The 12,565-nt window shown below is 36.8% G+C and overlaps 1 protein-coding gene across 1 annotated transcript in view; it reads left to right on the top strand.

The window, feature by feature from the left end:
• LOC105363778 (uncharacterized) overlaps positions 1-10,646 on the top strand; it is an 18,214-nt gene extending 7,568 nt beyond the window's left edge. Inside the window, exons 4-15 of the mRNA XM_011501550.1 lie at positions 505-600; positions 2,195-2,432; positions 3,378-3,700; positions 4,374-4,886; positions 5,132-5,719; positions 6,165-6,651; positions 7,472-7,749; positions 7,837-7,930; positions 8,126-8,468; positions 8,706-9,205; positions 9,301-9,886; positions 10,262-10,646. Coding sequence (XP_011499852.1) covers positions 505-600; positions 2,195-2,432; positions 3,378-3,700; positions 4,374-4,886; positions 5,132-5,719; positions 6,165-6,651; positions 7,472-7,749; positions 7,837-7,930; positions 8,126-8,468; positions 8,706-9,205; positions 9,301-9,886; positions 10,262-10,433 — 4,218 coding nt within the window. The 3' untranslated portion in view covers positions 10,434-10,646. The remainder of the gene's footprint in view (positions 1-504; positions 601-2,194; positions 2,433-3,377; positions 3,701-4,373; positions 4,887-5,131; positions 5,720-6,164; positions 6,652-7,471; positions 7,750-7,836; positions 7,931-8,125; positions 8,469-8,705; positions 9,206-9,300; positions 9,887-10,261) is intronic.
• The last annotated feature ends 1,919 nt before the right edge of the window (positions 10,647-12,565 follow it).

The raw sequence follows: 12,565 nt of genomic DNA, 5'->3' as shown, positions 1-12,565 counted from the left end.
ACCAACTCCCAACCTCTCTTATTGTTTTATATTAGACAATAGTGTCATTGAAATTTGAGACTACATTAACATTATGAAAAAAGTGCATAGATATAAATTATTTTTCAAGATAAGCTAATGTACTCCGAGTGCTCATAGATCTTTGCTCGTAAGTTCATATTAGTTAATTTAAATAAAATTTTCACTTTTTTTAATTACATTGGCAAATGGATTATATTATATACAACTTTTTATCTATAATATGTATTTTTCTACATTTAAATACAATCATAATAATTCAATAAATCTTATATTCCATTGAAAATGAAATATTTTGTTCAAAGTGACGTTAATGTACAACATAAGCTTACATTGCTTTAACTATGTATTATTCGATGATATTTTAATCTCGCATTTGAGACATTAATAATTTCTCTTGTTCAATTTTGTTTCACAAATGTTGTTTATCAATTTCCTTTATCATTGATTTGTTAATGGTTACTTGATGAATTACTTCTATGGCAGTTTAACTACCAACGTGAAAGATTTGCCAGTATATCTGGCTCCGTCATGGAAAAGCTCGACATCAGTTCCTCCATTAGTCCTCGAGCTAGCAGTCAGGTACGACGTTGGCCCTATTTCAGGCAAAATTTACTGTTCATCTGCTTTTTACATGTTTTATTATACTGCCATCACTGATTTTAGGATACATTCACTTAACAATACTAAAATTATGAAAATGGGTATCAGATATAATATTATCCTTTTCTCAAACCAGAGCCATTTGGTTTACATTGAATGTTTATATCAAAATATCTGTTGCTTCAAGCAATCAAAGACAATTTCTATACGTGGCCCAAAAGTATATTATATTTCTTTCTATTTCTATTAATATAAGTTAAATTTAAGATGTGCCATAATATGAAAATAAAATTCATTTATTCCTTAACAGTATATTTGCAATTTTAAGATTGATTTATTCAATTGCAATAATCATAATTAAATCATTGTCAGTTTAGAGAAAATCATAATAATGATAATTAATGGTACCGAGATGATTTCATCAAATATTTGATACTTTAATTGTAAAACATTAGTACAAGCGCGCGAAAGTACACACCGACAAGTAGTTAAGTAAAATTGTCATTTATTTTTCATCAAATATTTTTAATCTCATAATATTATTATTCCACATCTTTAAACGATAAATAATAATAAGTGTTTTACGAAAGATTAATTCACAGCAATTATCTTGCGTGGAAGCTATATTTATAAAACATAAAGCGCATGGCCAATTGAAATAAATGTGCTTTGAAATTTGCGAAACGAGGTTTCACGTTTAAAAGGACTTGAAGATCTTCCTTCTCTTGATAAATTGAACGACCATATTTTGAAGATGAATGATTTAAAATGTAAAATTACACTCACTAGTAGCAGTAGTAAATCAAGAAATTTTACATGAAAATAAAGAAAATATCACTTTTACTTTTATTAAGTGAAACTTCGGTCGCGGAAAATTATTTATTAGTCCTACGATGATAATCTATAACATTTGAGAATAAATTTTACATGTGCATTGCACATTACAAATTTCACCGAAACTTCTTGCTCTGTACGTGTTGCTTTACGATTAATTATCTTGACATTGGCATTAATACAATTTCTTTTAAGTGAAATGCATCATCAAGCTAAATCAATGCAATTATAAGTTTATTAAAAAATCAACAAACAAATGAATAGGACTGATAATTTGCAAGCTTATGTAGCTTAAAGCTTAATATTAAGAGCTTCCTGCGACAAAATAATTAATTTCGATTAGAAAATGAAAGAAAAAAAAGATCAACAAACGAAGAAGAAAGAGTTATACTTTCGTTATCGCATTATCAGAAAACTCGCGCTCGATTAATATTTCATCGGTGGCCCTTGTTAATTATTATTAAATTCCCTTCGTATAAAACTTGGCTTTTAAAGGTGTGCATCTATCGATCGATGCTGCAACTCCTCACACTAAAGGCTGGATATACATACGAGTAGAGAGTATCGCAATAACTGCGGCTATAAAGACAAAGAGGAGACAGGAAAGCGACAAAAGTATAATGATAAAGCAAATAAGTAAAAGAATAACATGTCACGCGCCGCATTAAGAAAATAATAGGCAGCCCCGAGTGGGAGTTGTTATTAATTGTTCGCGCATTTTTCTGTTTGACTCGATAAGGGCGAGGATTCGGCATGCTCCACCGCGGACACCATATCCATTTGCAAGTCTTCGCTGCTGTTCTCCCCGGTGAAGGAGCTGCCGATGCTTCCTCCGGGCGGCAGCTACAGCGTCGACTCCCTCGATTGCGAGGACATGCTGATAACCTGCCAGACGAACAACAAGAATAACTACACGATCGCGTTCGAAGGCAGCATCGCTATGTACTCAGATGGCTCGCAAGACTTCGACAATCAAGGTAGAGATTACCGAGTCTTTTGGACTCTTGGCACTCCATTGGCCCGCTCCTCGGCGCACGCCTGACCGAGATTTTGAAAAAGTTATACTCTCTTATAAATAGTCACGCGTAAACCCAACGCTTCTTGCCCCAAAAACTCCATTGTACGATGTTTATTCATTGTTTAGAAATTTGAGTAAATCAGTTATGAGCTCGAGTACATTTATTTTATTAGTAGTTCAGTGTGCATTTGAAAAGAGCAAGCAACTAATTAGCGTTTAACATTTTTAAATGACATTAGATAGCTTTGGTCATTAATAATTTCTTTTACTTCATACATACTTGCAACGTACATTTTATCCTATATTTATATAATATTAAATTGTTATTATTACTATCACACGCACAAAACACAAAACACAAACACTGCACACGTACGCACAAACACAGACGCGCGCACGCACGCGCGCACACGCCCGTCTACTTACGCCATAAATTTTTATGTCTTTTTGTCATTTCAAATGCATAATTTTTATGGACCGAACTTTTTCGTTTATTTAATTTTTTAATATTTGCTAATATTAGTTTTCTATTTTTAATATTGGTATTCTGCTGGCATCTCGAGTTATATGCAATAATAAATGCTATATAGTTTTATTCAATGTACAGCGAGATTATTGATTATTTTATCTTTATGTATTTTATCTTTATTATATATTTATGCCAAATTTCTTCTTCATTTATTACTAACTCACCCTACATTCTCAAAGTATTGATATTGTTACAATCAATATTTATGTATTTAACTGTTGTATTTTTAAATTAGACGCATTTATTGAGGACTTTGAAAGCAAAAAATTTAAAGAAAAACGAACCCACAAAGATAATTGTACAAAGTCATTTTTACAATTTTTCTGTTCTTTTTTTCTTTTTTTTTTTTTTTTTTTTTTTTTTGCTTATATCCAGAAAAACAAAAGGTTTACGAAGTGCCAGATACGTATTACGACAAGGCTTTAAACTTCAAGAATTTATTGAGCTTGTCGATGGCCTGCTCCGATTCCAAAATCTACACGACCTGGAGCAATCTAAAACACTCGTCTATTAGTAAAACGATAACGCGGCACCCGTCTGGCAATAATAATACGACGCCAAATTTCCTTCAGACGAATCCTGTTATTAGCACCAGTGCCGCTCGATTTATCATCCCGGCGAAAACGAGGAGTCAAAGTTTACCGGATCTCAGTAGGGCAAATGAAGTTGAGCGCATCGAGATGCCCCTCAATTTTTCCGTGAGTCTCATTGCAAAATAAATTATGCCAAATATTAAAAAAAAAAAAAAAAAAAAAAAATAAATAAATAAATAAATAAATAATAATAATCGAAAAACGATTTTTATGCATTTATCGTGTAATCAAGCCCGACAGTTATAAAACTATTTATTGTACTTACAATTTTGTAAGGCTTATCTTGTGTAATCTTTCATAATGTAAGCTAATTTTGCAATGGCTTCGTTTAGTTATTAATTCTTTTATAAAAATAGCTGCAATATATCAAAGCTTAATTTACTGATTACATTAGACAAGCGTATAAATGTAATAATATGATAAAATAAAATTTAATTGTAATAGCGTGTAGATTTAATCGATAATGGTACGTGTAAGAATTCGTTACTCGTTGCCTATAATAATAATAATTCATCTCCATCGTCTTATTAAAGCAAATATGTGTGTGAGTGTGCGTGTACGTATGCTTGGACATATAAGAATAAAATTAGCCTACAGATTCATACGATAGATCCATACATTGATTTAAACTAGTTTCGCCGTGACAATGTAAATTGGTAGTTGATATCTGGAGCAATTGATAGCTCGTAGCTCGGCTAATGCTCGATGTCCACATTGGATAAATCTGGATAAACGATAATTAAATTAAAGAGCGGTCAGCTAACGAATGCCGTTGCAGGTCGACTCTGGCGAAACAAGCAGCCGCAGTGGTCGACTCCAGAGCTCGGGATCCTTCGCGAGCCGCTCAATGAACGAGGAGAGCTCGGACAGCGTAGGCAACACCTTGTCATCGAATAAGAAACTCCATAACATGAGCCTCGTGCGTCTGTTTATGAAACAGAAAAGCATGAGTACCGAGGGCATGAGTCTGGTCCTCGATCAGACGGATACGAGCACGGATACGGCCTGGCCGACGAGCAGCAACAGCGAGAGCGGCACCAACAACACCCAGATACATAGGCCTCAGCAGGCCCAGCAGGGAAGTATCAACGCTCCCAGCAACGATCTCGCTATCAAGTGGGTCAAGACCGACAATTACAATGGCGACATTCCCAAGAGGTCCTCTAACTGCTCGACCTCCATGGAGGATCTGCTGAATACGTCGAAATCCGCTTCTTCGGGCGCCAAGGACACCAGCTTCAGCCAGATTAAGCAGAAAGAGATCAGCACAAAGACTACCACGGGCACCCAGGTTGAACACTACATTTCTATTTAAAAAAAAAAAAAAAAAAAAAAAAAAAAAAAAAAAAAAAAAAAAAAAAAAAATCGAACACCTTTATACGTGAATCTACTCCTAGTTGAATGAAATTTTCGTCTATATACTGTTCGAGTCTATAAGTTCGAGTATTAAACTGTATATAGTAACGAAAGACTATATTCTATTTCTTTAGTTATGTGCTTTTTTTTTTGAGCGACGAGCACTTTTTTTGCCGATAGGTGATGACGGAAGTGGAGGACAATGGCGTGCAGACATCCATGATTTATCCATCGCTTAGTAACAGCAAGGAATTCAATAATTTGTCACCCCGTGAAACCGTTGACGAGAAGCAGGTGTTCGTGGTATACCCGAACTACACCCTACCTGACCTGTCCTTCCTCAACAGCTCGGAGACGCGCTACGACAACATCGCTCTTAAGCCTCAAATGTTCAATAAGCGGATAGGAAAGACCGGCAGACCCTTTTCCTGCAACGACGTCGACGCGCTCAAGCAGCGTGGCTTCTCACACGTCAAGGACTGGGAGTCCCTCACGTTCTTGCTACCCAATCAGTACCGCAAGATACTGCACGACGTGCCCGAGGCCTCGAGACACTTGCGCACCTTGGGCGAGGAGGCGAGGATGCCGCTCTTCTGTCTGACCCCGCCGATAAAACCCAGAAGGCGAACGCTCAGCGACATCATCCCCAATACCATTATAACGTCAAGCAGCAGCACCGCAACACAGCCTTCATCCGGCTACAGAGGCTCCTCCACCATATTATCCGACTCTTCCTCGAATCAGCAAAATTCTGGCAATGCTGCTCTGGTTAGTCGTTCGTTCCGAACCATCGCATGACATGGCTCTTGCATGATAAATTTTATTCCCAATTCTGCAGGATTGAATTTCATTTGAAAGACATATCGCTAATCTCTCCTTAACGCATAATTTCTATCAATTCTACGATAGAGAAGCCCCATAGTAGGTATGGCATTAGAGGTTGCGCGTATACCATTATGTATTTTCATTACCATAAATGCGTAAAATTTTGTAATTAAACAGCACGACGCAAAAGAGTTTAAATGTTTCTTTCAAACTAACGTAAAATCTCTATATTTCATCACTATTCGTTATGTTTTTACTTATTTCTTATACGTATTTTTATATACGTTTTTATTACCGTGGCGGAGAAAGCTTAATGTACGTGTATATGCAACAACTGCCGGAAAAGCTTGAACACCGAGATATTAATCATCGATCGTCACGGATGTAGGGTAACAATCCACTGTACCTGTACCGCTACGACAGCGTCTCGTCGGAGGCGTCACTGCTTGGCCAGGAGAAGATCCTGCCGAGTCGACATCCGGCCAGTCAGCAGCGCAACTTTACTGCACCGAGTCTCCCCAAGCGCTCTATCTCCTTGCCTCAAGCTGCGGAATTGGTGTCGGCACCTCCACGGCCACCTTTGCCGCGTAGCATTCTCCGGAAAAACCGAGCCGCGGCGGCGGCGGCTGCGGCAGCGGCAGCGGCAGCGGCAGCAACCGCTGCCACTACGGTCGGTAAGCGCTGCAGCATGTTCGAGATGGGTCAGATGAACGAGGTGGAAGTCGGCGGCAAGCATCATGGCTTTGGCCAGGAGAACAAGAGGATGTCGCTGCAGGAACCCTATTACATGAATAACGATTTATACATGTTCAGGCCTGCGGATGCCGTTGACTCTGAGAAGGATATCGACGAGATTGAAGAGAGACAGCGATTCGGTACGATCAATCTCTTTGCGATGACGTTATTTTCATATGTTTTTATAGTTAATTCATACTCTTATATTCTTCATCTTTGATACCGAACATTATTTGATATATCAGACCCATTTGTTTAAAATTAATATGGCTGAATTAGTTCAACCAATAATATAACGATTCTATTATAAATAAACAAAGATTAATTCATTTGATTTGTATGTAAATGTTCTTTTACAAACTTTAAAAACTTTAAGGAGTTAAAATTTCATAATTTTTTATATATATATAACTTTCTTTTAAAAGGTATTAAAAAGAAATTTATTTTATTAAAAAATACATTATTAATTTATATTTCATGTATAACGCGAACTTATTAATATTTTATAATGAAAATAATAAGTGTTTTGACAATAAAAATATTTTTTTTCTTTTTTTTCATTATTTCGTTCGTAATTAGAATTACACCTCCAATATATATATATATATATATATATTAAAAGAATACTGATCTTAGTTATATAGATTTTTAATTATATAAATTTTTCTTTTATGTGAAAAATTCCTATTTTGTATATCTTACTTAGAAATTCTAACTTGAATGCAATATTCTTTAATCATTACGCAAAGAAGAAACAATGAGGCATAATTTTTAACATTTCGTGTAAACATAAAATTCAGCCCCGCTTAAATTTGGAACATTTTTAATAAAATATCAGAGCTTCATCGGTCAGAATTTTTATTCAGAACTTGGTCTTTTCAAATTTACTAATAAAAACAACAACAACCTCGACAACAACAAAAAACGAACAAAAATAATGCATTTGTTTTTATATTACAGACAGGCTGAAAGGATCGGATAATATGGACTTGGAAAGCAGTGGTGAGGAAGTAAGACAATTGGAAGATTTTTTAAAGCGTAGTGGCATTTCATCCCATAGCAGTGACGGAGACACAGGCAGCGAATGCGATTCGGATATGAAATTACGATCGTGTGTAAGGAGGTTCCTGTCTCTCAAGATGAATCAGGATATGGCAAAAATTATCGACATAGCCGATTCACAAAAGAAAACCGTGAGCTTCGCTGTTACTAAGAAGCCGAGATACTCCGAGAATAAAGTACATACATTATTATTGATAAATAACCAACAGGCTTTTTTATATTCATGCTGATATTTATTAAAAGTGTATTAATGCTTTTGCTAGGCAAACGTAGGAGAGGAGAAAGAGCGCTTGAATGTGAGTGAATCTGCGGATATGAACGCTGAGGTGAAACTTCCCGATTTAGACGACAAAAAACGTAATTCAAATTGTTAAATAATTTACAATTACAGTATTTAATTACAGTAAAATTTAAAATTAATATATATATATATATATATATGTATATATAGTTTCATGTTTCGTGTCTTATTTAAAAGCGTTGACAAGAGCGTCATATTCGTTTATTACCAAACATTGCAAATCGTTTAAATTCATAATCTGTCCCGTTAAGAAATGATTTGGTCAGTGGAGGAGTCCGTGGAGGCTTTGCTGAAATTCTGGCATAGCGAGCCCGTGTGCAGCCGTCAGGGTTACAACGATGGCAACGAGTGCTCTCAGCTTTGTCTCAGTCAGCTATGCCCAGCACTATATGCCGTCATGTCCGACGGCTTGAAACCGCACCTCAATTCAACGTTCGGACCCATCGCCAATAGCGTTTGGCAAGTCGTTGAAGCTTCGTCTCAACAGGGCCCATTGACGAAGACGCTGAATGACCTTGTGCAGAAAATCAACGGAGAGGATTTCATCACCGAAGGCATGCTCAAGTTCCATGCTTTCGTCTTTGGTTTGCTCAAGTGAGTTTCTATCAGGCAGTTTCATTTTTCCATTACCGAAGCTACGTAAGCTTCGATAGTTTTCCACTCCGTGCCATTTCCCGTACAATAATAAAATCTTATTGCAATATTAAATTATTATATCCCATTGGTCGCGTATGCGCATAAAAAAATTCCTTATAAAATTGCTTGTAATAAGAGATTCGAATTAAATTCTGATTATTTTCTTCCTATTGTTCTTCCTAAAAAAATCAATAGTTTGCGAGCGCTCGACGCCTGGTTCGCCTACCTATGCACGCGCGAATCAATTTTACGCAAGCACTACAACAACAACAGCTTGTTCATCGGAGCATTGGGCAACTCGGACAGCCGTATGATCGTCAACACTTTCCTCAACACCCTCCATCCGCTGTCGCGCTGCCCCTTCCAATTGGATTTGCTCTACCAATACAGACAATTGCACAATAGCTTCGGTCAGGGCAGTGCTCTTAATTTGGAGGGGAAGAAGCCAACATCGACGAGGCCAAGGTCCTGCGTCATATACGACACAAGACAGCAGGAGAACGGCGAGAAAAAGGCCGTGGAAGAGATGAAGAAGAGATGGAGTCACATGCCTCTCGGCGCCAAGTTTCACGTTTTCGATAAACTTGAAGATTCGGAGGATTATACGGATAGTTTGGAGCATTCGCCACTTAACAGAGCTAGCCCGAAGAGAGTCGTACACACGAAACAGCAGTTGAAGTTACCGGAATCCAGAGGTGAGTCGTCCCTCGCTCACTCTCAAGTTCTTTCTTGCTAACGCTTAGTCAAGAGAGAGTGAAAACGGCCGCTAACGCGACATTCTCTTCCATAGATTCAAAGTTGCGAAGGGAAGTAGTGGAAACCGTTGCAGAGCCGACAGTCGTCGGCGACACAAAGTTCCGGAAACTCCAGGAGAAGTGGGAGCATCTTGGCCGCGACGACGGTGGTGGCGTTAAGGAGACCACTGGGCTTACGGTACCGCCGTCGCCGACCCGGACGACACCCACCGGCCTCGGCAAGTCGAAGATCCCGCGCCCGCTCACCTCGCCGGTGAAAACGTCGGCTGGCCTCGTGCCAAAGACGATCAAGTCACCCTCGGGCATCCCCTCCCTAAAAAAACTAGCCGCCGGAATTGGCGGGACGACGACCAAGGTGAGCCAGACGGCGAAGAAGTTCGCCGTGGAGCAGAGGAACGGTAAAGATTCACCGAGGCGAACCAGCCGGCTCGATCAGGAGAGCACGGGTATGCCGAGGACGCACCTCACGAGGCCGAGCTCCTTGCCGTACAAGACCCAGAGCACCGGGGCCAAGGAGAAGAGCGCCGTGTCGCCCCACAGAAGGGCAGCCTCGACCTCACTGCCGAGGCCACACTCAATCGCCGGACCTCCTAAAAGTCTGCCGCCCAAGCAGACGCCCAAGTACGTCTTTAATCCGTGGTTTTCTACTTGTATATTTTTCATATTATTTCACTCTTATCTTTGGTTTGGAATAAAGTCTCGAGTCGATAAACCGGCCGCCCATGATTAACAATTTTCACCAAACAATCTTAATATTTATTTATATAACATTACACGAGGAATTATAATTTTGATGAATGCTATAATAAAATAATTTGACATAACGCTGCACGAGGATAGATGATATCGTCGCGAGGCGCGTCGAGCAGCCCATCAAGAGCAACTCCTGACGTATCGTGAAAATATAATTTCGCATGTGCCCCGTTATTATTAAAATCGACAAACGAAGTAACGCAAAGTTGTATCGCTTGGTAACGCGCATTTTCGACTCGACAGGGTCGTACGTACGCTGACGAGCAAACCAAAATCCGAGGATGGACATCTGTCGTTCAGCGAGGGTGAAAAGCTGAAGGTAATCCTCGAGGTGGACAACAAGTGGCTGCTGTGCGCGAGAGGAGAGCGAAAGGGACTCGTGCCGCGCAATTGCGTGAGATCCATACAGACCTAACAACAGACGACGATCGTCTCCAGGACCAACGGTGGTAGGTAGATCGCTCGTCCTCGACGTGGCCAAAAGATGTACATATTGAAGTTAAAAGAGACGGCCAAGGAGAACAATGTATTTAAGCGGCATAATGTGCAAGTGAAAGAGGTCCAAACAAATAGAATGCTAATTATTATTATTATTATTATTATTATTATTATTATTATTATTATTATTATTATTATTATTACTATAACTATTATTATTATTATTATTACGAATGACGAGCGAGAGAGAGAGAGAGAGAGAGAGAGAGAGAGAGAGTGAGAGAGAGAGAAATTTGGCGAATCAATTGATTGACGTGTTAATTAGTGATGACGACGATGATGCTTCGTTTATATATTGATCAAAAAACACGGTTAAAAAGAAGATGAAAAAAAAAACAAATTAAAAAATCATACAAAAAATAAAAGAAAAAAAAAGCCGAGAGTCAGCAGTTTAATAATATACGATTTTGATGTTATTATTACTATAATATACGATTTTGAGGTTATTATTACTGATAAGAATATATATATATATATATATATATATATATATATATAATAAGATATTAGAGAGCTGGAGAAAAGGATGACGATGATGATAATGAAGAGTAAAATGAGTATAGTCGCTAGTCATTTCTAGGCTTTCGAACCAGAATGTATTTAATAATACGAGCATACAGCTATTTATAGCCATAATGTACATATATACAGCAAAAAATTATAGAAATTAATGATTATTGATCAATGAGGTGGGCAATGTCGAATAATAACTTATATAATATATTATATATTATGTATAAATGTAACTGTGATGATAGCTTGTAGACGAGTGAGTTTCTAGCGGATATATTGAGAGAATATGCTTTCCTTATCTCTCCCATTCGAACCACCTTATTGTTGCATACCGAGTATGTTTCGACTTTATAACAAAAAGTATTTTATCTTTAATTTTATGTAATTTTTTTGCTACGCCCCTTATTATCCGGCGCACAAGTAATTCAATGCGGTACCATTTTTGTTTTTTGTTTTTTTTTTTTTTTTTTTTTGTTTTGTTTTGGTATTTATTTCCAGGTAATTTTATTCCAATGATAAGAAATAACGTTAATATTATAATAATATGAAAACAACTGTAGCGCCAAAAGATAACACTCGAACGTTAGGCGCTTCGTGTTTTTTACTCGCTTGTGTATTCCTTGGCATGTGACATAAGAAGTAAAGAGTAATAAGCTAATAAAATTTATCTCAAGTATGAAAATGTGGTTTTGTTATTGTAACTTTTGCTTCCTTCTTCTTCGTTAATATTTAATGACAAATATGTAATGACAAATATGTTTTAAACAGCCAGTGAAATTATTGGAATTCTTGATTGACTGTGGCTCGTCGTGATCCAATTGGTAAAATTCAGTTCCAATAAAATAAAATTAAACGGAAATATAATAGATAAAATAACATTGAGCTTCAGTTTTAAAAAAAGTATTTAATGCAAAAAATATTACAGTATAATAATACATTAAATTGTGCTTACACGATATAAGATCTTTGCATACACAAAATCTTTATATTATTTAAATCGCTCGTTCAATACTAGCTTTAACATAGTTTTTCTCTCTCTTTTATCTGTTTTATTTATTTATTTTTTCTTTGTTTGTTTGTTTGTTAATCTCTACATTAAATACCCTGGAATAACAAAAGTCCATGGTAACGTTAAATTCGATATTTGAAATACGTTCTGTTACGTTTATTACGAGCTGTTACTCGTGCAATAAAAAACAAAATGTCGAATGTTTTTTTTTTTTGTTTGTTTGTTTTTTTTTGTTTTTTTTTTGTTTTTACTTTAATCATCCATCGTATGAGAATTTTGTAACTTGTTAAATTATCGGATAATTGCATAAAAGTTTGTTCTATTTAAAACTACAATATTTCGAAATTAATGAACGATACAATCCATTAAAAACATTAAAAATCACTCTCATTCTTGCAATGCCACTGCAAAATAACTCATGTAATTTTCTTTCTTCAATAGTACTCTATAAATCTACATGATAATAAAATAAAAGAATCGGTTTATCTACATATATATATTTACGTGTATACATATTCCGTAAAAAA

Source organism: Ceratosolen solmsi, unplaced genomic scaffold (genome assembly GCF_000503995.2).
Source record: "Ceratosolen solmsi marchali unplaced genomic scaffold, CerSol_1.0 scaffold28, whole genome shotgun sequence".
NCBI lineage: Eukaryota > Metazoa > Arthropoda > Insecta > Hymenoptera > Agaonidae > Ceratosolen > Ceratosolen solmsi.
Note: the sequence above shows the minus strand (reverse complement) of the source record. Positions and strands in the feature narration are given on the sequence as shown.